This window comes from Globicephala melas, chromosome 4 (assembly GCF_963455315.2).
Source record: "Globicephala melas chromosome 4, mGloMel1.2, whole genome shotgun sequence".
NCBI classification, from domain to species: Eukaryota; Metazoa; Chordata; class Mammalia; order Artiodactyla; family Delphinidae; genus Globicephala; species Globicephala melas.
Window position 1 is genome coordinate 40,482,147 of NC_083317.1, and position 24,149 is coordinate 40,506,295.

A 24,149-nucleotide genomic window follows, 5' to 3' on the forward strand; every position below is an offset into this window, starting at 1 on the left:
GGTGTCCAGCACTGAAGGTTGCTGGTCATTGAGTGGAGCTGGGTCTTAGCATTGAGAAGGAGATCTCTGGGAGAGCTTTCACTATTTCTTATTACATGGAGCTTGGAGGTCTCTGGTGTACCAATGTCTTGAACTCCACTCTCCCACCTCAGAGGCATAGGCCTGACACCCAGCTGGAGTATCAAGACCCTGTTAGCCGCAGGGCTCAGAATAAAAGGGAGAAAAAAAGAAAGAAAGAAGGAAAGAAAATGAGAGAGAGGGAGGGAGGGAGGGGAAATAAAATAAAGTTATTAAAATGAAGAATAATACATAATTATGAGAAAATAAAAAATTAAGTAACAAGAAAAAGAAAAAAAAGAAGAGAGCAACCAAACCAAAAAATAAATCCACCAATGATAACAAGTGCTAAAAACTATACTGTAAAAAAAAATGGAGAGACAGAACCCTAGGACAAATGGTAAAAACAAAGCTATACAGACAAAATCACACAAAGAAACATACACATACACACTCACAAAAAGAGAAAAAGGAAAAAAATATATATGTCGTTGCTCCCAAAGTCCACCTCCTCAATTTGGGATCATTTATTGTCTATTCATGTATTCCACAGATGCAGGGTACATCAAGTTGATTGTGGAGATTTAATACACTGGTCCTGAGGCTGCTGGGAGAGATTTCCCTTTCTCTTCTTTGTTCTCACAGCTCCTGGGGTTCAGCTTTGGATTTGGCCCCGCCTCTGCATGTAGGTCACCTGAGGGCATCTGTTCATCACTCAGACAGGATGGGGTTAAAGTAGCAGCTGATTAGGGGGCTCTGGCTCACTCAGGCCTGGGAGAGGGAGGGGTACAGAATGTGGGGCGAGCCTGCGGCAGCAGAGGCCAATATGACATTGCAACAGCCTGAGGTGCGCCGTGTTTTCACCAGGGGAAGTTGTCCCTGGATCACGGGACTCTGGCAGTGGCGGGCTGCACAGGCTCCTGGGGTGTGGGGGGAGGTGTGGATAGTGACCTGTGCTTGCATACAGGCTTCTTGGTGGCCGCAGCAGCAGCCTTAGTGTCTCATGACCGTCTGTGGTGTCCGTGCTGAGACCCGCGGCTTGCACCCATCTCTGGAGCTCGTTTAGGCAGTTCTCTGAATCTCCTCTCCTCGTGCACCCCAAAACAGTGGTCTCTTGACTCTTAGGCAGGTCCAGACTTTTTCCTGGACTCCCTCTGGGAGTAGTAGCTGTGTCGCACTAGCCCCCTTCAGGCTGTGTTCACGCAGCTAACCCCAGTCTTCTCCCTGTGATCTGACCTCTGAAGCCAGGGCCTCAGCTCCCAGCCCCCACCTACCCTGGCAGGTGAGCAGACAAGCCTCTCAGGCTGGTGAGTGCTGGTCGTCACCGATCCTCTGTGCGGGAATCTCTGCTTTGCCCTCTGCACCCCTGTTGCTGTGCTCTCCTCCGTAGCTCCGAAGCTTCCCCCCGCAACCCCTGCGTCTCTGCCAGTGAAGGGGCTTCCTAGTGTGTGGTAACTTTTCCTCCTTCACAGCTCCCTCCCAGAGGTGCAAGTCCCATTCTTATTCCATTGTTTCTGTTTTTTTCTTTTTTCTTTAGCCCTACCTAGGTACGTGGGGAGTTTCTTGCCTTTTGGGAAGTCTGAGGTCTTTTGCCAGGGTTCAGTAGGTGTTCTGTAGGAGTTGTTCCACATGTAGATGTATTTCTGATGTATTTGTCGGGAGGAAGATGATCTCCACCTCTTACTCCTCCACCATCTTGAAAGTCTCAAAGCAGTTGTAAGAGGAAAGTTCATAGCAATAAATACTTACATCAAGAAAAAAAAATGATCTCAAATAAACAGCCTAACTTTGCACTCTAAGGAATCAGAACAAATGAAGCCCAAAGTTAGTAGAAGGAAGGAAATAACAAAAGATCAGGGTGGAACTAAATGAAATAGAGACTAAAAGGATGATAAGAAAGATTGATGAAACTAAGAGCTGGTTCTTTGAGAAGATAAATAAAATTGACAAACCTTTAGCTAGACTCACCAAGAAAAAAAGAGAGAGGACTAAAAGTAAGAAACAAAAGAGGAGATGCTATAGCCAATTCCATAGAAATACAAAGGATCATAAGAGGTTACATTTGTCCCTTGTTATCCATGGGGGCTTAGTTCCAGGATTTCCCCACAGATACCAAAATCCATGGATGCTCAAATCCCTTATATTAAATGGCCTAGTATTTGCATATAACCTAAGCACATTCTCTCATGTACTGTAAATCATCTCTAGATTACTTGTAATATCTAATACAATGTAAATGCTGTGTAAATGTAAATACAAAGTAAATGCTATGTAAATCATTGCTAGTGCTCAGCACATTCAAGTTTTGCTTTTTGGAACCTTCTGGAATTGCCCGTACCCCCAATATTTTTGATCTATGGTGGATTGAATCCATGGATGCAGAACCTACAGATATAGAGAGTTGACTATACCATGGATAATTATACCCCAGTAAATTTAACAATTGAGAAGAAGTGGATAAATTCCTACATACATATACTGCCTACCAGGAGTGAATCATGAAGAAATAGAAAATCTGAACAGTGCAATTATTAGTACGGATATTGAATCAGTAATCCAAAACCTCTCAAAAAACAAAAATCCAGGACCAGACAGCTTTACTGGCAAATTCTACCAAACATTAAAACAATTAAATACCAGTCCTTCTCAGACTCATCCAGAAAATAGAATAGAGGGGAACACTTCCAAACTCATTTTATGAGACCAACATTACCTTAATATCAAAACCAGACAAGGGTATCATGAAAGAAAATTACAGGTCAATGTCCCTGGTGAACATAGATGCAAAAATCCTCAATCAAATATTAACAAACTGAATGCAACAATACATTAAAATTTTGACAGAAATAGAACTAACAATTCCTAAAATTTGTATGGAACCATAAAAGACCCCAAATAGGCAAGGCAATGTTGAGAAAGAAAGACAAAGCTGAAGGCATCATATTTCCTGATTTCAAACTAAGTTGACCCTTGAACAATGGGGGGCTAGGGACACCAACTTTCCCATCCCCTGTGCAGTTGAAAATCTGTGTATAACTTTACATTCAGCCCTTGTATCCAAGGTTCCACATCCACAGATTCAACCAACTGAAGATTGTGTAGTACTATAGTACATATTTAGGGGAAAAAATCCAGGTATAAGTGTACCTGTGCAGTTCAAACCCAAGTTATTCAAGGGTCAACTGTATATTACAAAACTATAGTAATCAAAACAGTATGGTACTGACATAAAAACAGACACATAGGTCTTCGAAAAGAATAGGGAGCCCAGAAGTAAACCAACACATACATGGTCAGTTAATTTATAACTTAGGAGCCAAGAATATACAGTGGGGATTGGACAGCCTCTTTAATAAATGGTGTTGGGAAAACTGGACAGCCAAATGCAAAAGAATGAAACTGGACCACTATCTCAAACCATACACAAAAATCAACTAACAATGGATGTAAGAATCAAATGTAAGACCTGAAACTATCAAACTCCTAGAAGAAAACATAGGTGGCAAGCTCCTTGACATTGTTCTTGGTGATAATTTATTTGGATTTGACACCAAAAGCAAATGAAACAAAGAAGAAAAATCAACATGTGGGACTACATCAAAGTAAACAGTTTCTGCACAGCAAAGGTAACCATCAAAATGGAAAGCAACTTTACTGGATGAGAGAAAATATTTGCAAATTATATATCTGACAAGGGGTTAATACCCAAAATACAGAAAGTATAAAGACTCATACAACTCAATAGCAAAAAACAATCAGATTAAAAAAAATGGGTAGGTCTGAATAGACAGTTTTGCAGAGAAGACATACAGATGACCAACAGGTATGTGTAAATATGTTCAACATCACTAATCATCAGGGAAATGCAAATCAAAACCACAGTAAGCTATCATCTCACACCTGTTAGAATGGCTATTATCAAAAAGACAAGAAGTAGTAAGCGTTGCAAGGATGTGGAGAAAAGGAATCCTTGTGCACTGTTTTTGGGAATGTAAATTGGTGCCGCCACTGTGGAAAGTGCTACTATGGAAGTTCCTCAAAAAGTTAAAAATAGAACTACCATATGATACAGCAGTTTCACTTCTGGGTATTAATATGAAAGAAGTAAAAACATTAACTCAAAAAGATATTGCCAACCCTATGTTCATTGCTATTTACAGTAGCCAAGATACGGAAGCAACCTAAGTGTCCACTGATAGATGAAAGGATAAAGAGATGTGATATGTATGTGTATGTGTGTATATGTATGTATATATATATGACTATTATCAGCCATAAAAAAGAATGCAGTTTTGCCATCTGTGACAACATGGATGGACCTTGAGGTTATTATGCTAAGTGAAATGAGTCAGACAGAGAAAGTCAAATACCCTAATGATTTCAGTTATATGTGGAATCTAAAAGAAAGCAAAACAAAACTGAACTCATAGCTATAGAAAACAGATTGGTGGTTGCCATAGGTGGGAGTTGGGGGTAGGCCAAATGGGTGAAGGTGGTTAAAAGGTACAGACTTTCCAGTTATACGATAAATAGGTCATTGAATGTATGTATAGCTTGGTGACTATATAGTTAGTAATTTGTAAGATGCTAAGAGAGTAGATCTTGTAAGCTCTTATCACAGGAAAAAACATTATGGCTATATGATGACGGATGTTAACTAGACTTGTTGTGGTGATCATTTTGTAATACATGCAAGTATCAAATTATTATATTGTACACCTGAAACTAATATAATGTTATATGTAAATTATATTGCAATTAAAAATTTTTCCTAGGATGAAGGTACCAAGGCAAACTTATATTTTTTAAATATTTAATAAAAACAAATATGTGACTCATCTTGGCTGTAGCTTATTGGTTATATTTTTCTTAAGCCATGGACTTTAGAAAAAGTTTTCCATTCTAATTTTGGAACTGGGGGGATGGAGTATAATTTCCTGCTGGTCTTATAGGGAATGATCACAAGTAAGTTTATTTTTGTTTCCTTTTTTACTTTCTTTTTGATTAAGATAGGTTTATAGGTGGAGATAAGTTTATAAGTTATGGGTGATTTTATAGGTTATTTAAATCAAGATCTCGTTAGGAAAATGTAAGTCATGCTAGGTAATTCAGTAGAGAGAATTTAATTTAATTTATAGAACCAGTTCATAGTTTGAAGATCTGAGAGAATAGACCAAGGAGAGGATGATGAACCTAGACTTAGCAACTAGTAGTTAAGTCGCTGTTAGTCCTGGAAATAAAAGGACAAAGGCACAAGGATGGAATACTAGAACTCGGAGACTGGACATGGTTGATGAGGGGAAGAAACATTGACTTGTGTGAGAGGAGACCTCAGAAGAAATATAATTACTGCTAAAGAGGTCCCAGAAGAAGAAGGGCAGGGGGAAAAGACCACTTATTCCTCCCTTCTTCCTAACTTTCAGTTTTCTACCATTGCCTCCCTTGATCAAACTTAACCATTAACCAGTTGGCTTCTGCATAACTGACAGAGATCTCTGGGGTATTTTCCCCCATCAGTTTAGGTAATAAAAATGTACTGAGAAGTCCTGGGATGGTAGTTATTGCCTCCCAGCCTCGAGGGAGGAACCAACAGTGTAGGAAACCACTGAAAAATCACACACTGTTCCAACACCTCAGGCCAACACAGTGAGGAGGAAAGTCATTCCCCTGAAAATGGGTCAGTTTTCATTCATCCAAGAAGCGTTGGGAGGACTGGAGCAGAGGGGACCATCACACGATACTGGGGTCAGGGTGGGGTTTGCTGGACCCCAAGCTGGCTCCTCAAACACCAAGGGAGAAAGAGATTCATTTCTTCTCTGGGGGAGGAGTTCTTGGTCACTAGGCTCAATTCTTACCCTTTATAAAGCTGTCACTTCCTTGGGTGAAACTTTCATCCTATAGGTTCATCACAAGGTTGTCAGCAGTGAGATGGATATGATTCTGTAGTGTGCTGATTGATTTGGAGGTCAGAGACCTCTGTTTTTGAAAGATATTTTCACTGATTATTGAATTTTTGGTTGACAGGATTTTTATCCTCAGTACTTTAAAAGGTGTCCATCCATTGTTTTCTGGCTTGCACAATTTTTTTTTTCCTGATGAAAAGTCTGCTGTCCTTATTTTTGTTTCCCTGTATATAATGTGCCCTTTTTCTTTTTCTTTTTTTTTTGAGTAGGTAACACATGTTCGTGTTTCAAAATTCAAAAATTATGTTGAGCATACAAGGAGCATACAAGTAGATATTGTTCAATTTACATCTTTCAATTTTGTTTACAGTGGAAACGCACTTAGTTCCATTTAGTTTCCATTTCCATAGGCAAACAATGTAATTGTTCTCTTGGGTTTCCTTCCAGACATATTTTATGCATGTACAAGAAAAAAAATCATGTTTCCTTTTCCTCCATTTTACAAAAATGCTAGTGTAGTGTGCGCACTGTCTTGTACCCTTTCTTAATTCAGATATCTTCATTCAGATATTTTTCCCCATCATAGAAAAACTATCATCAGTCATTATAATGGTTGTAGAGTATTTAACTGTTATGGATATATAAAAATTTTAACTAACTGGTACTCTATTAATGGGTGTTTAGATTATGTTCCAATCTATTGCTGTTGTCAACAATAATGAATCTTGAATTTTAATGAATTGCCACGTATGAGTGACACTTGGAATATATACAGGCATACCTTGTTTTGTTGCACTCTGCTTAATTTGATTTGCAGATAACTGTGTTTTTTGCAAGTTGAAGGTTTGTGGCAACCCTGCGTTGAGCAGGTCTGTTGGTGCTCAACAGACTTTGCTCATTTCATGTCTCTTTGTCATGTTTTGGTAATTCTCATAATGTTTCACACTTTTTCATTATTATTACATTTGTTATTATCTGTGATCAGTGGTCTGTGATGTTACTGCTACAACTCACTGAAGGCTCAAATGATGGTTAGCACTTTTTAGCAAGAAAACATTTTTAAATTAAGGTATATACTTTTTTATACATAACATTATTGCACACTTAATAGATTATAGTATAGTGTAAACATAACTTTTATATGCACTGGGAAACCAAAAAAGTCATGTGTCTTTATTGCAATATTTGCTTTATTGCGGTGATCTGGACCTGAATCTGCAATATCTGAGGTATACCTGTGCAAGGAGTTTTGTATATTGTACAGGTATCCTGGGAGAAGAATTGCTAGATCAAAGAGTCTTAGGTTTGTCATTTTGATAGTGCCAAATTTTCTCTGTAGAGTTGAGGCAATTTACAGTATTGCCAGCCATATAAGAGAGGACCTGTTTCCCTACACCTTTGTCAATGCATTGTTTTATAAATTTTTAAAATTATTATAATTTTCAAACCTACACAGAAGTAGAAGGAGTAGTATAATGAACTGCCCTTACCCATCACCAGCTTCAGTAATTATCAATATATCGTTAGTCTTCGTTCATCTATACCTCCACACTCTTTACCCATTGCTAGTTATCTATTTTTTATAGCTTTATTGAGGCATAATTTCCATGTCATTAAGTTCATACAGTTTAAGTATAATTAAATGATTTATAGTAAATTTATAAAGTTGTGTAGCCGTCACCACAATCCAGTGTTACTACATTTTCTCCACCTCTAAAATATCCCTCATACTTACTTCCAGACAATTCCCAGCCCAAGGCAACTACTGATCTGTTTTCTATCTTAATAGAGCTGCTATACCTAGACATTTCGTGTAAACAATATGTCACAACATGTAGGCTTTTACATATGAGTACTTTCATTTAGAGTAATGTTTTTGAGGTTCATTCATGTTTTAGCACTTATCAGTAGCTCATTCATTTTTGTGCTGGATAGTAATCCATTGTATGGATATAGTACATTTTGTTTTTACGATCAGCAATTGATGGATATATGGATTGTTTGCAGTTTTTTCGCTATGAACATTTGTGTACAAGTGGACAAATGTTTTTATTTCTCTTGAGTAGATACCTAGGGATGGAATTGCTAGATGCTATGATAAGTTTATGTTTAACTTTGGTTTAACATAGAACTGCCACACTGTTTCCAAAGTGACTAACTACACCATTTAAAATTCTAACCAGCTATCTAGAAAGGTTTCAGTGTCTCCATATGTTCACTAACACTTGTGATTATTTGTCTTTTTCATGATAGCTATTCCACTAGTTGTGTAATGGTATCTTATTTTGGTTTTAATTTGCACTTCCTCAGCGCTGTTGATGGCAAATATCCTTTCATGTACCTATATGCTATTGCATATCTTCTTTGGTAAAATGTCTGTTCAAATCTTTGCCCATTTTTAAATTGGATTGTTTGCCTTATTAAGTTGTAAGAGTTCTTTATATATTCTGGTTGCACATTCTTTGTCAGATCTATGATTCGTAAATACTTTTACCTATTCTGTGGCTTGTCTTTTCATTTTCTTATTGGTGTCTTTTGGAATCTATTGCTGGTTTTAAGAAATTTGATTGTAATTTTCCTTGTGTAATATCTCTCACATTTCTTACTCTTAAATTTCTTGGAATTTTGGTTTTGTACTTTTTTACCAAATTTGGGAAATTCTCTCAAGAATTTTTTAGGAAAAAAAAGAAGTAAGGTGGAAACTTATGGAGGTCTTTCACAGGATTATCATAAATTATATCCTACATTGCTTATTTGTCAGAATTTTCAGAATTCACTATTTAGACAACTGATAAGAAAGCTAAGAAAAAACATGTATCTATAGATACTTCACAAGAATATGTAGAAATGTATTTCCTTTCTTAAAATGAATTAAATAAATATTACAAATAAATTTTATTTTCAGTTGTAAAAAAAAAGAATTTTTTTAGAAATCACCATTATGTTTTCTTAAAGGACACCACTTGAAGGGAATCCACAGTTGACCCATACCTGACTGATTGTTCTATTCATTTTTTTCTGTCTTTTTGTGTGTGTGTTTTGTTTTAGTAATGCTATACCTTGTTTTCACTGATTTTATCTTCTGCAGAGTCTAATCTGACATTAATCCCATACAATGTATTTTTCATTTCAGACATTGGATTTTTTTATTTATGAAAGTTTTAATTGGGTCTTTTATGTCTTCTATTTCTCTGCTTAACCTGATTATTCTTTACCTTAGGAGTTGGCAGACTATGGCCCATGGGGTCAAATGCTGCCCATGGCTGTTTCTGTTTTTTTTGTTTTTTTTTTAATATGGCTCCCAAGCTAAGACTGGTCTTTATATTTTTAAGCAATGGTGTGTAAAAAAAAAAATGTGAGAGAGACTTAATGTGGCCCAGAAAGCCTAAAATATTATCTGGCAACCCAGGCTCCACCCTCAACCTAATATAACATTGGAGGAAGACAGTGGTGCACTGAAGGTCATGATAGCAACAACCCACATGATAGCAATAACACAAACTCACTTAACTCATGAGTAGATTTATTTAAATGCCCAACAGTAAAGGCTAGCAGAAGAAAAGGCTTGTCTGTTTCCAGGCACCAATTTTATTAACATCTGTTTATACTTTCATATATTATAAAGTACAGCTTTCAGTCAAAAATTATAGACACATAAAAAAGAAAAAGAAAAAAATGCACTATCAAGAGACAAAGCAGTTTGTAGAATCAAATTTAGATATAAAGATCTAGTGGGAAAAATGGATAACATGGTTGAACATATTGAGAATTCCAGCAGAGAGCTGGGACACTTTTTAAGAAAGATTCATATGGAAATGCTGGAAGTAAAAGATATAGTAACAGATTAAGAATGCCTCTGATGTGCTCATCAGTAGAGTCAACACAACACAATTGTGGAAAGAATGAATGAACTCAAATATAGGTCAGAAGAAATTACCCAAACTAAATGACAAAGAGAAAAAGAGAAGAAAACAACAGAGCATCTAAGAGTGTTGGGAAAATATGAAATTGTATAACATACGTCTGTTAGAATCCCAGAAAGAGAAGAAAAATGAGGCAGAAGAAGTATAAAATAGTAGCCATGAAGTTTTCAAATATAATGAAAGATGTTAAACCACAGGTCTAAGAAACTCAGAACAACAAACAGGATAATTTCAAACTCTCTCAGACTACCACCTAGGTCCCCTAGGTGCATCACATTCAAACTCAAAAAATCACAGAGAAAATCTTGAAGGCCACCAGAGAACAAAGACATTACCTAATTTAGAAAGCTACAGCAGGCATCTCAGAAACTATGCAAGCCAGAACACAGTCAAGTGACATCTTTAAAGTGCTGAAAGAACAATTCTTTCAACTATCAGTTCAAGAGGGAGAAATAAAGATGTTTTTGGGGAAGCAAAAACTGAAAGACTTATTCCCAGAAGACCTGAACTACAAAAAAAAGTAGTACAAGTATGATGCCAGACAGAAAATCTACCTAAAGAAATGAGATCTGAAAATGGTACAAGCTTGAAGATGCAGTTGACCCTTGAATGGTGGAGGGGTTAGGGGCACCAACCTCCCACACAGTCGAAAATTCATGTAGAACTTTACAGTCAGGCTTCCATTTCTGCAATTCTGCATCCATGGATTCAGCCAATCACAGATTGCATAGTACTTCAGTACGTATTTATTGAAAGAAATCTGCATATAAGTGGACCTTCACAGTTCAAATCTATGTTGTTTAAGGGCCAACTGTAAATATAAAATTGAATTTAAAAAATTTTTAGTCACTGTGAAACATAACTGTTTAATGCAGGGGTTGGCAAACTTTTTTTTTTTTTTTTTTAAAGGCCATATACTTTAGCCTTGCAGATCATAGAGTAACTACTCAACTCTGCTCTTGTAGCACCAAGGTAGCCATAGACAACATAAGTGAATGCATGTGGCTGTGTTCCAGTAAAACTTTTACAGAAACTGGCAGCCAGCCTATGGGTTATATTTTCTAAGTGCTGAGATTAAAGCAAAAATTGTAGTGAAGTATTGTTTGTAGCATGTAAAATTTAAATGAATGACAAAAAGAGCACAAGGATTATTATATTATACTTACAGCAGCATAATATCATTTGAAGGTAGGCTAGGACTTATATATAAGGTAAACCCTAGAGTAATCACTAAAAACATTGAATACAGAGATGGATATATTAAGCGAAAATAGAGATAAAATGGAATCATAAAATCACTCAATCCAAAAGAAGGTGGAAGAAGCATCAAATGGAGCAATGAACAGAGAACAAATCCATGGTAGGTTTTAATCCAAGCAATATATGTAAATTGCCTAAACCTATTAAAAAAGACAAATTAGTTGGATAGAAAAGCAAGTTCCAACAGATATATATCCATACCCCTACACCCTTTTTTAGATAAACAGGTACACACTTTTCTACACTCTGCTTTTTTCACTTAATATTATATCTTGGAGATCACTCCATAGTGATACAGAGATAGTCCAAATTCCTTTTTACATCTTACAATATTGTGTAGATATACCATAGTTCATTCAACATGCCTTCTATTGATAATATTTGGATTGCTTCCATTGTTTTCCTATTACAAGTAGTGCTATGAGTAATATCCATTGGCATACATCTTTTTGTATGTTTGCCAGTAGATTTTTGGGGTAGGCTCCTAGAATCTGTGTCAAAGGATGAATAGATATGTAATTTTGCTAAGTAGTCTCAAAGTTCCCTTTATACAGCTTGTACCATTTTGCATTCTCACCCATAAAATAAAGCTTTACCTCCAACCTCACCACAGTTTTTTGTTGTCAAACTTTTGATTTTTTGCTAAGCTAATAGGAGAGAAATGGCATGTCAATGTGGTTTTAATTTGTATTTTTCTTATTGTGAGTGAAGGTGAACACCCTTTTGCATATCCTTAAAGACTATTTTGTTTCATTTTCCATGAGCTACCTGTTTATATTATCTCAAGCCCATTTTCTATAAGTTAGTTGGACTTTTTCTTCTCAGTTTTCATAAACTCTTTATGTATTAGGGATATTAACCCCTTCCTCTGATACTAGTTACAAATGTATATGTTTTCATTTATGTTTTGCTTTCCTTATGGCAATTATACTTTTAGACATTTTAAAATGTAATTAAAATTTATCAGTGTTCTGTTGCTTCTGACTTTTGAGTCATAGTTAAGAAAAAGTTCTCTATAACCAAGTTATATGTGATTACTTCTGATATTTGTAGTGTTTAATTTTTTATATTTAGGTTTTTTAATCCATTTTGAATTTTTTCTTATGTTTGGAAATTGGAGTGAATCAATTTTGTCTTTTAGTATTGGGCTATGTGATATGGAGTAAACATTTTCCCTGATTTGAGATGCTGTTTTTGTCATATACTCATTTTTCACATGCAGTTGTCCTATTTTTGGATTTTCCATTTGATTTCATTAGGCTATTTGTTGATGTGTCAGTATAATGCTAGTTGAATCATAAAGGCTTTACAAAATGTTTTAATATTGGCAAGTTCCTTTTCATTGCTCATGCTATTTCATGGTTTTCCTAGATATTAACTTTGTAATCAACTTTCTACTTTCAGAAAAACTTGAAGTTATGTAAATTTATAAATTAGGAGAATTTAATATTTAACTTACTAAAGTATATATTTTATATGCTCTTTATCTTCCTCCACTTCAAAAACACTGGAACACTAAGGCTGAAACTTCTCCTTCCAACTTTAATGTTTATTGATACCATGTATTTTTGCTATGACTTTTAAAAGCCCAGATGAAATTATTATTATTGCTTCATGCTGTCAAATGTTTTAGCCTATATGCTTACTAATTTGCATCTTAGACTCTTCTTGCTAATTTAATTACCTGTGTCTTTGTAAACTGTCATTATTATTCTCTGGTTGTTTATATATTGTTCTTTGTATTTGGCATTTTATAGCTTACTGTGATTAGCTAGGTATAGATTTATTTTTATTAATCATTATTGAGATTTTCTGGGCTTCCTGTACCTGAGGATTGGTATCTTTCATCAGTTATGAAAAAATTCTTACCCAGTTTTTGTCTTAGCTTCATTCTCTCATTCTTTTTTTTTTTTTTGAAGTATGATTAGGGATGTTAGACTTGTACACTCCATTCCTCATGTCTTTAACTCTTGCTTGTATTTTCCATTTCTTTGTCTCTCTGTATTGCACTTTATTTTTTTACAGATCTTTCTGTTTACCAGTTCTTTCTTCAGCTGTGTCTAATCTGCAATTAAATATGTTCATTGGCTTTTAATTTCATTGATTTTACTTTTTATTTCTATAATTTTTTGACTACTATTTTTTATTATTTTAATATTACTTTATTCCTTAATATTATCCTCATTTTATATTCTGGGTCTGGTTTAAATATATAAAGTCTTTATGGACTTTCTGTTGCTTCTTGCTCATGGTGTTGTGTTTCCTTATATACTGTGGTTTTTATTGTCATCATCATTATTATTTACATTGTGAATTTGTATTTTCTTGGAATAAATTTATTTGCAAAAATTGAGGCCTGAATTTGAAGTGGATATTCAGAAAGGATCTACATTTGTTTCTGGCAGGGACCTGGAGATATTACTAGTCCAGGACCAATCTTAGCTAAATTCTTGGCTTGAGAATTTTTGGACCATGTACGCAATATGAATTCAGGTGACAACCTATATGAGAGGATTTTAAAACTAGATTTTTTTTTTTTCTTTTCCAGGGTAGTTCAAAGTGCAACCAGACAGTTTTCCTTAACAGTCTTAGAAATGTGGTGAAGTTGGTGGGAGGAGCATATTGGCATAGCTGTTTGAAGTTTTAGTCAAGGCAAAAGCCAGCTGTTTTATCCAACATTTTACTTGTTTTCTGATGGTGAATCGCTAAGGGTACTAGTCTGTCATACTTTAGAGAAAATAATGTTTTATACTGATACAGTTTATCAGTATATAGTTGAAAAAAAAAACTATGAACCTCTTCTTTCCTCACTAAAGACGTTACTGAAGAAAGTATTTTGAAGATAAATGCATTGGAATGCTTGAGTATGACAAAGTAATGCTCTTTGTTAATATTAAGTAGTGCTGGGACTTCCCTGGTGGTCCAGTGGTTAAGACTCCACACTTCCACTACAGCAGGTGCAGGTTCGTTCTCTGGTCAGGGAACTAAGGTCCCACATGCTGCACGGGCATGGCCAAAGGAAAAAAAAAAAAAAAGATTAAGTACTGCTGAGTTGAAACATCTATATGATCAAAGATTTAGAGTTAGTAAGTGTAGAAGAAATTGTTAAAAATGAGTGTTTAAAGTGTGGGCAATAACATTTTATTCTATTCTTATTTAATTCATGTAGAACAGACCTAATTTTCTTTGGCTTAAATTAGTAAGTGGATTTCTTGTATTTGGATAGTTAAGTATCATAATTTAGTGGAATTTTCCTATGGCAGATAAATGCACAAATCCACATTCTTATATTTTAGTGTGAAAATTACTTATCTGCTTCAGAGACCCAAAAAAGAAAAGTAATTCTGGTCATAATTACCAATCTATTTATGTGTGCCTTTGTATTTTAAGAAGTCTGGCACCTTATTACCACTTGTAATATATGTGAAATCTGGTAAACACTTGTAATATATTGTCTGAATTCCAAGCAACCCAAGGATAGAATATAGTTTGTTTCATAACTGGAGACTTTAGTGATATTCTAGTTATTTAAACTTACATAGCTAACAGGAATATACTGATTGATGAAAGTCAAATAAAAATGATGGTAAAAGGTATACTTTTTTAAATTCAAAGGGCATACCATCTATAATATACTTGTCCCACTGCAAATAATTTATGTTTTTATATAAATCATTTTACCTAGGTATTTCTATTTTGAGTAATTATTTCAATTTAGGTGAATGAACTGTAGGTAACCCATAATTTGGACTAATATTAATTATAATTGGTTAATGTACAGACTATGACATATTAAGCATTATACTAAATATTTTATTACACAAACATTAAACACTATATGAAACATATTCAACATTAAAAACCAATATAACATTATACAATAATAAATTTTTGGAAAGAAACATTTTGATGAATTTAATTAGATATCTTAAAAAATCTTCATAATTTAAGTGAGGAAAAATTGGTGTCTTACATATCAACAAAATTGACATATGCAGAGCTGAGAAGAACAAATCTGTGAAGACCTCAGGTTTCTTCTTAGATTGTTGAAGGAAACTTTGATGGCAATGTTAATAATAGAAGTAGTAGTACTATATTATTATTAGCATGCACCTATAGCACCTCCAGGGATTGTTTTAAGTGCTTTACAAGAGGTAGCTACAGTTATTGTTCCCGTTTTATAAATAAAGAAACCGAGGCACAGAGATATTAAGTGACTTGCCCAGGGTCACATATCAAGGAGATGGTGGTGCTGAGATTGAAACCCAGTGTGGCTGTAGACCATGGGTGAGTAAAGGGCCAGATAGCAAGTATTTTTAGGCTTAACTCATAAGGTCTCTGTGGCCACTACTCAGTTCTATTATCTAGTATGAAAGCAACCATAGTCAATATGTAAATATATGGGTGTGGTTCTGTTTGAATAATAATGTACTTATTGACAGTAATATTTAAATTTCATGTAATTTTTACCTGTTAGGAAATATTATTCTCTTGGGTTTTTTGTTTTGTTTTGTTTTGGGGGGGGGTTGTTTGTTTTTGTCTTTTTTTTTTTTTTTTTTTTTTTTTTTGCTGTACGCGGGCCTCTCACTGTTGTGGCCTCTCCCATTGCGGAGCACAGGCTCCGGATGCGCAGGCTCAGCGGCCATGGCTCACGGGCCCAGCCGCTCCGCGGCATGTGGGATCTTCCCGGACCGGGGCATGAACCCGTGTCCCCTGCATCGGCAGGCGGACTCTCAACCACTGCGCCACCAGGAAAGCCCGTCTTTGTTTTTTAACAGTTTAAATATGGCTAACTATTCTTATCTCATGTATTATACAACAACAGGCCTTCCTGCTGTAGACTGCTATGTATATTTTGGAGTCCTACCTTGTTCTATTGTGGACTCATTTACTCTGCATCTTGTAGAGTTTGTCTCCTTGAGGGCTAGACAATTTGATCTCTAAACACTTAGTTGATCCTTTACACTAGGCAATAGGAAATTCAACAGGTCTGAGACAAGAAGTTTCTACTTCTACATATACTCTAGGTTTTTCCCTTAGTGATTTCACTACTATGTAAATACTTGTTGACTTTCCTGAATCTTACCCTCAGGCAGAGTTAGCTAGACCATATTGTTTTATCATTATTTACTCTACTTATTTTGCATATAGTTTTTCTCATTTTAATGTCATTATAATGGACTTGGGCCTTGTTATTGAGGTAGCTGATAGTGAGGCATATACAGATCTCTTGTAATGTTGGCTCCCCTTTCATGTTCACATAATACATAATTCTGCATATTTAGATTATCTACAAGGTCATATTAATCTGCACATTCATCTCTAAATTTACTGCCATAGCATATTTTATTTCTACTAAAAACCTTTGTATCTCTTCCTCCTTCAATAGAATTAAGTGGTCTACCAGTCAGTACTATCTACTCAATGTAATGATGCAATTTCTACCCCATTCTACCTAGTACAAAGTTAACACCTCCTTGTTTCAACATGTTATAATAGTGATACATGCAAAGTACAGTACTATGATAGTACAGAAGAATCACCTATGTATTAGTCTGGAGAGAAGCAAGGGAGTTTTTAGGCTAAGTTCCTAGGTGGAATCATATAAATAGGTCTTGAGGAAGCAACAGATCTAAACACCTTTAAGCACACAGGAGTTTTAGGCTATGTAGGAAAGTTTGCTGCAATTTGAGCATGGAATTTAGTAATATCTGTGTGTAAAAGTAGTTTTGGATCAGACATAAAGGTTCTTATGTCAAAATAAGGAATCTGAATTTCCTCCTCTTCATCAGTGATCTCAAATACCTAAATAAAATAGAATGGGAATATAAGTAATAAATAAGTCAAGCAGGCAGTGTGCTGGGGAAATGGGAGATGGATGGACACTGACAAATTGGAAGAGAGGTCCATGCCCTGACTAAAGGCAGTAGCTGCTCAGCTTATTTTGCTATGGAGAGATGCAAGCCCTGTGTTACAGGGGTTCCTCTTTATCAAGAGCTCAGAGAAATCTACATTTAATCTGAAATATGACAGTTTTTAAATATTGGAAACTAAAATATTTTTTAAAAATATTTGATCTATATAAACAAATGTGTCAGCTGAAGGTCTTTGCTTTAGATGGTAAAATCTACACAGCAAGTGTTAAGTCTGTAAGTAGATCATTCTGTGTTTTAGGAAGATAACAATGGCAGCCATGTTGAACATGGATTTTAGGTAAGTGTGGAATAGCAAGACAGGAGATAGGGTCTATTAGAAGTTTAAAGATGAGATAGATGTGAATTAATGCTTTATTAATAGGGATGGAGAAGATTCCAGAAGTACGTTGATGGTGCTATTTTATACTTACTTATTGATGGTAAAATAAATACATAATGGTTGATAATGAAAAATAATTCTCCTTTTCATCCCTGACCCCTAGTTTCTTTTTCCCCTATGTAAAGGCAACTGTTTTTACCAGTTTGTTGCATATCCCTCTAGTAGTCTGGCAACATGCATTGGTGTACATGTGCCTTCTACTCTCTCCCTTCCTTTACACCAGTGATAATGTAATGAATAGATTTCTCCATCTTTGTTTAACAATATATGCTGGAATTTTCCCCTTATCTATTCATATAGATGTAAATATATTCTCAATAATATTCTCATTAATATTTGTATTATATTTCACTTCATGGGTATATTATAATTTAACCAGTCCCTTGTGGTAGACATTTAGTATGTTTCCATTGTTTTACTGCTACAAACCATCTGTGGATGCATATCCATATATATGTGTGTCTTTGAACTTATGTGTGTATTATTTGGAGGATTAAATTCTTATAAATGGAAATGGTAAGTCTAGTGGTATGTGTGCGTTTAAAATTTTGTTGACTATTACTATGTTGCCTTTAAAAGTAGTACCACTTATCATCCCTCCAACTAGATAGCAGAGCCTATTTCTGTACTTCAGAGCCATCATGGGATATATCAACATTTTTATTTTTGTAAATAAGATAGGAGAGATGACATTTCATCTTTATAATTTCACTTATTTAATTATAGAGAATCTTTTCATATTTGAAAAAAAATCCACTTGCGTTTCTTTTCTGTGGTCTTCTCTCCCAGTTTTCTACTAGGTTGTTAACTGGTTTTTTTTAAAACAAAAATTACTTATATAAGCTTTTTAATTAAGGAAATCAGCAAAGATTCTCAGTGTATTATTTTACTTTTGACTGCTTTTATGTGGTTTTTTTCTGTTGACATTTAAAAATTTTAAGTAGTCAAATTTATAAATATATCAGTTTATGGAGTATGGTTACTATACTGTATTTAGAAGGGTCTTTGTAATTATTGTGTAATACCTAGGTCTTTTATATAATTTTAAAATTCTCAGTTATATTCTACATTTGCATTTGTATTTTAAAAGTTGTCTTTATTAGTGATTTGCTTTGATTAAAGGCAAAAAGTAAAAAGACAAGAAATAATACATGTTGGCACGGATGCAGAGAAAAGGGAACCTTTGTACACTGTTAGTGGGAATGTAAATTGGTGCAGACAGTCTGGAGGTTCCTCAAAAAATTAAAATTGGAACTATCATATGATCCAGCAATTCCACTTCAGTATTTATCCAAAGAAAATGAAAACACTAACTCAAAAAGACATATGCACCCCATGTTTATTGCAGCATTATTTACAAGAGCTGAGATGTGGAAACAACCTAAGTGTGTCCATCAGTGGATTAGTGGATAAAGAAGATGTGGTATATATACACAATCAAACATTATTTAGCCATTAAAAAAATGCAGTATTGCCATTTGTGACAGCGTGGATGAACCTTAAGGGCATTATGCTAAGTGAAATAAGTCAGGTAAAGACAAATACTGTATGAGCTCACCTATATGTTGAATTTTAAGACAAAAAAACCCCAAGAACCCCCAAAATACCAAGCTCATAGATACAGAGAGCAGATTAGTGGTTGCTAGAGGTGGGGGGTGGGGAGTAGGCAGAATGCACGAAGCGAGACAAAAGGTACAGACTTCCAGTTATAAAATAAATAAATCATGGAGATGTATTAATAATACACAGCATGGTGACTATAGTTAATAATACTATGTTGCGTATTTGAAAATTGCTAAGAGAATAAATCTTAAAAGTTCTCATCACAAGAAAAAAATTGAACTATGTATGGTGATGGATGTTAACTAGACTTACTGTGATCATTTCACAATATATACAAATGTTGAATCATTATGTTGTACAGCTGACACCAATATATTGTTGTGTGTCAATTATGCCTCAAAAAAAAGGCACCACAAGTGTTTAAAAAAATACGACTTCAGGGCTTCCCTGGTGGCGCAGTGGTTGAGAGTCCGCCTGCCGATGCAGGGGACATGGGTTCGTACCCTGGTCTGGGAAGATCCCACATGGTGCGGAGCGGCTGGGCCCGTGAGCCATGGCCGCTGAGCCTGTGCATCCGGAGCCTGTACTCCACAACGGGAGAGGCCACAACAGTGAGAGGCCCGTGTACCATAAAAAAAAAAAAAAAAAAATACGACTTCAGGTATTCCTAGTTGAGTCTTCTAGGTTAATAAAATTTAAAATTTTTCAGGGATTCGTCATTGTGATACTTTTGGATTACTAAATAATTTTTAATAGTTTTCCATGCTCATGATTAGGAAATAAGTTATATTTCTGCCTGTGTGAACTCATGAATTGTTAAAGGCACATAAAGTACTTAGTAACAGTATTTTCCAAATAATTTATTTAAAAAGGAGGAACCACAGAGTTTGGACAACTTATCATAAATGGGATAATCAAGGTAAGCCTAGGGTTTGAGGACCATGTGTCATGTATTAGGTATAAAATTGGTGATATTGCTATAATATAAATGTTGGCTGAGACTTTTCATTGTGCCTCTTATATTTTTGGGTCAATTTTACCACCCCTTGTATCTCTTTGAAAAACAATCAGATTTTGAGTTTTCTCTGGGGTCCATTGTATTGGGGTGAAGCTGGACTATGTGCCCATTTTGAATCATTGTTATATGTATAGCCACATTTTTGCCACCTGGTATACCATTGCATTTTTTCCCCCACTGTGAACACTGGTAGACATAAGTAATGTAATTGTTCATTCTATAGGTATAGAATTTCAGTGTATTTCTTTTTATTATAATTTTACTGAAAACATAACATGAATCCTAAATGATCAATATAATTTTTCAAAGCCAACTATTTTAAAACTAAATATCTGATATTATATAACTGGTATCTCTTGAGACTTTTAAATTGGGGCAAAAATTCAGAGAAGCAATGAAAGTTATCATTCACTTATTCTTTCCAGGAGTTTCTTTGAGTTGCTGCTGTTCTTTGGAAGAGATGAGTTTTATGAAGAGCCCTTAAAGGATATTCTTGGATCATTCCAGGTAAAACATTTTGTCTATATTTTGTCTACATTTAAAACAGGCCTTTATTCCCCACCTAAAAATAGTATATTGATTATAAGCTTTTATATTTACTTAAGGTGGCAGTGCTTAAGATTCTGTTATGTTGGCAAAAAAGAAAGTTCTTAAAATTAATCTTTAGCTGTACTTCTAAGCAATTCATACAGAGGATTCTAATTCCACATTTGCTAGACTAGAGCCTGCTGCCACCACCCTTATAGATTCCCAAGCGCATCTTGGACATATACTTGCTTTTTATTGCTAAAGGCTTTTGTTCCAAAGCCCCATGTAGAACTCAGCCTGGAAAAAGGACTCTTTTTGCCTAGACTAGAAGCAGGCTGTTTGTCCCATGCCACTTTTTCCTTTGGTTGTCTCCTGATTTTGTCATCTGTTTTCTTAATAGCCTTCCCAAGATAGGAGACAGTTTTTTTTTTTTGTTTTTTTTTTTTTTTTTTGCACATGCTCTATGAGTGAAGAGTAAATCCAGAAGGGAATGACAAAAGATCTAAGACCTCACCTGTAGATAAAAGAACATTTGATGTTTTTACCATTTTGTTGGGAAGCAATACGTAGTACCGGGGCTCACTGATGGGTCCTTGGCAGTCTCATTGCCCTTTTTTGGGGTGGAATAAAGAAAGATGTACTTTGAGCTCCCCCTAGAGGTATAGTTGTTCAGACAACGTATTGCAATCTACCTTGAGGAAGGAAGTCATCAGAGTAACAGAAAGTCATGCAGTGCTTTCTCTCACCTAGAATTTTTATTTCATGTTTATTTAAAGAACTTTTAGACTGAATTAAAGCAGATTTTTATGAGTGATCACTCTGGTACATACATAAAATAGGAAAACTATAAGCAAACTTAATTGGCTAAGGTATATCTAAAACTTCTTCACATTCAGAAGCTTACTCTAGAATTGCTTTTCCTTTCCAGTCATCAGTGTCTATTTTTCTATACCATTTTGTCTTCAGTGGCATCAAAAGTGTTGGTGATGCAGCATTTCCTAAAATAATTAATAAAAGAACTCAAAGTCACTGGTACTGGGCTTTTAAAAGCTTAAGCTGGCTTTATAATAAGTTCTGTTTAATCAACTTTTGACTCCTGCTTCAGGGGTAGTGTTAAATTAGATTAATTACCCTATACCCTTCCTATACCATCTGATATCCAAGAGTTAAGAGAGTGCTCTGCTAGTCTCCTGGATTTTATTCTGCGTCACCAATATACCCTTTTGCAAGTTTTCATATTGTCTCTGAATGTCCGTGCATGCAGAATGACAACTACATCATGACCATTACCAGGCTGACATGGATTCAAAGATAGCATTGAATGTAAAACATAATCTGATTTCAGAGTTATAAAAATATGAAAAAATGTATCTTAGAATCAGTGAAATTAGGTACATTATATTGAACTTTCTACTTTATCCATCCTTACATTCAGCAAGTGGTAAAAATACCTGTTCTCATGGAGCCTGCATTCTAATTAGAGTCTATATTCAAGTATTTAAAACTTCTTAATTTTCCATTCCATTTTTCCTTTGACACTTGTGTTCTTGGCAATCTATTCTTGAACTTTTACTTCAGCAAATATTTATTTAGTCCCCATTGTGTGCTAGGTGCTAAGCTCTGGAAAAACCAAAATAAGCAAAAACAAAAGAGCCCCTACTACTGTGCAGTTGAATTCTGGTGTAGAGACACAAAGACAAGAAGTCAAACCTTTGTAAAGTAAGAGTATTTTAGAAAGTGACAGATGACTTTAGTGGGAACTACTGAAGTGTTTTTAGAGTAGATGAGAGACAATACTTGACTTCTGTTTTAAATGTGTGAAATCATAGCATTTGTGAAGGGATATATCCTTTTTCTTTTTTTCTTGTGAACAGGGTTTCCATTCAGTTATCAAAATAATTAATCCCTCAAGGGAGAGTTCATGGTTTTGTATTGTTTTCTATCTCCTACTCAAATTCTAAAGCCCGCCCCTTCTCCTGTTTGTTTTTAATCTCTGCATTTCCACTACTTTTGTTGCTGTTCTTTCTTCCTACTCTGAATTTTCTTGGGCCTCTAACTCCTGCCTCCTTGGAGAGATTTTACCTTCTCTTCCCATCTTAGCTTTATCTGGAGAATAGTCTTCCATTTTCTAACTGAACTGCTGCTGCTGGTGCTTTGCTGCTGGTGCTTCCCAGACATGTGCCCTAAGCGACCCAGGAAAGGCCAACACGTAGTCCATCATGTATACTCTTCTAAAACCTCACATTTGCTAAGTTTTGTGAATTCTCCAGGCTTTTGACTGACCTTTGATAACCCAGTGACAATCTCAATGTCACCTTTTGAATTTTTTAATACTTTCTACTAGTGCAAGCCCTAGTTCCCAAGTGGTACATTTCTATCCATCTTTCATACAGCTTAAGATCATGCTCTTTCTCCTCTACAAGAAGTAGGACAAACACAGTGCTGCTAATACTTTAATGTACATAAAGATCACCTGGGTATCTTGTTAAAGTCCAAGTTATGACTCAGTAGTTCTGGGGTGAGGCCTGAGAGTCTGCATCTCTAACCTGCTCTGAGGTGATGCTGATGGTGCCGTTCCCTGATCACGCTTTGGGTTAGCAAGGGTCTAACATTCTTTGCTGGGTTTGAGTTAATCGCTTATCTGTTCCCCCACCTACTCCCCTCCCATTTTCCAACTGTGAGTATCCCAGCTTGCCACTCTGTCATCTTGGGCAAGTTACATAATTTATGTGTCAGTTTTATCATTTGTAAAATGGGGATAATGATCGTACTTGCTGTATATAGGTTCATCGGTTTGGCGTGGTTCTTAGAAAAATGATCAGGCTTAAGGCCAAAGGCAGGCCTGTAACCTGTCTGGTGAAATGTGTGAACTCTGAAGTCATACTGTTCGGATTTCTGTTTTTCACAGTGAGATCAAAACCTACCTCTTAAGCTTATTCTGTTCTCCATGAATTTCAGATTTCCTAAACCTTGAGTTGTTCAAGTAGAAATTATTAATTTTTCTTATCCACTGACTATATTTTTCCAATGCTTTATTCCAAGAGGAAACTTCATTCTTAGAGCCAGATGTTCCATATACAGATAGTCCCCAACTTAACGATGGTTCAACTTACAATTTTTCAACTCTACAATGGTGTGAAAGCATACCATTCAGTAGAAACTGTACTTCAAATTTTGATCTTTTCCCAGGCTAGTGATATGCCACATGATACTGTCTCATATGCTGGGCAGCTGCAGCAAGCAGCAGCTCCCCGTAGCTCCCAGTTAGCCATGCCATCACAAGAGTAAACAACCAATACACTTACAACCGTCTGTACCCAGACAACCATTCTGTTTCGTTTTCAGTATAATCAATAAATTACATGAGATGTTCAACATTTTATTATAAAATAGGCTTTGTGGTAGATGACGTTGCCCAACTGTAATGTAAGTGTTCTGAGCATTTTTAAGGTAGGCGTGGCTAAGCTATGATGTTTGGGAGGTTAGGTGTATTAAATGCATTTTCGACTTATATTTTCAACTTACGGTGGTTTATTGGGACTTAACCCCACTGTAAGTTGAGCAAGATCTATGCTGGCTTCT

At 35.5% G+C, this 24,149-nt stretch overlaps 1 protein-coding gene across 4 annotated transcripts in view; it reads left to right on the plus strand.

The window, feature by feature from the left end:
- The window catches only part of ZNF654 (zinc finger protein 654), a 94,251-nt gene that overhangs the window by 38,630 nt on the left and 31,472 nt on the right, over positions 1 to 24,149 (plus strand). For 3 of the 4 annotated variants that reach the window (XM_030860967.2, XM_030860968.2, XM_030860969.2), the window contains exon 3: positions 20,465 to 20,546. In XM_030860967.2, coding sequence (XP_030716827.2) covers positions 20,465 to 20,546 — 82 coding nt within the window. Of the gene's footprint in view, positions 1 to 20,464; positions 20,547 to 24,149 lie in introns of those variants that run through there. The other variant, XM_030860971.2, reaches the window with a different exon arrangement.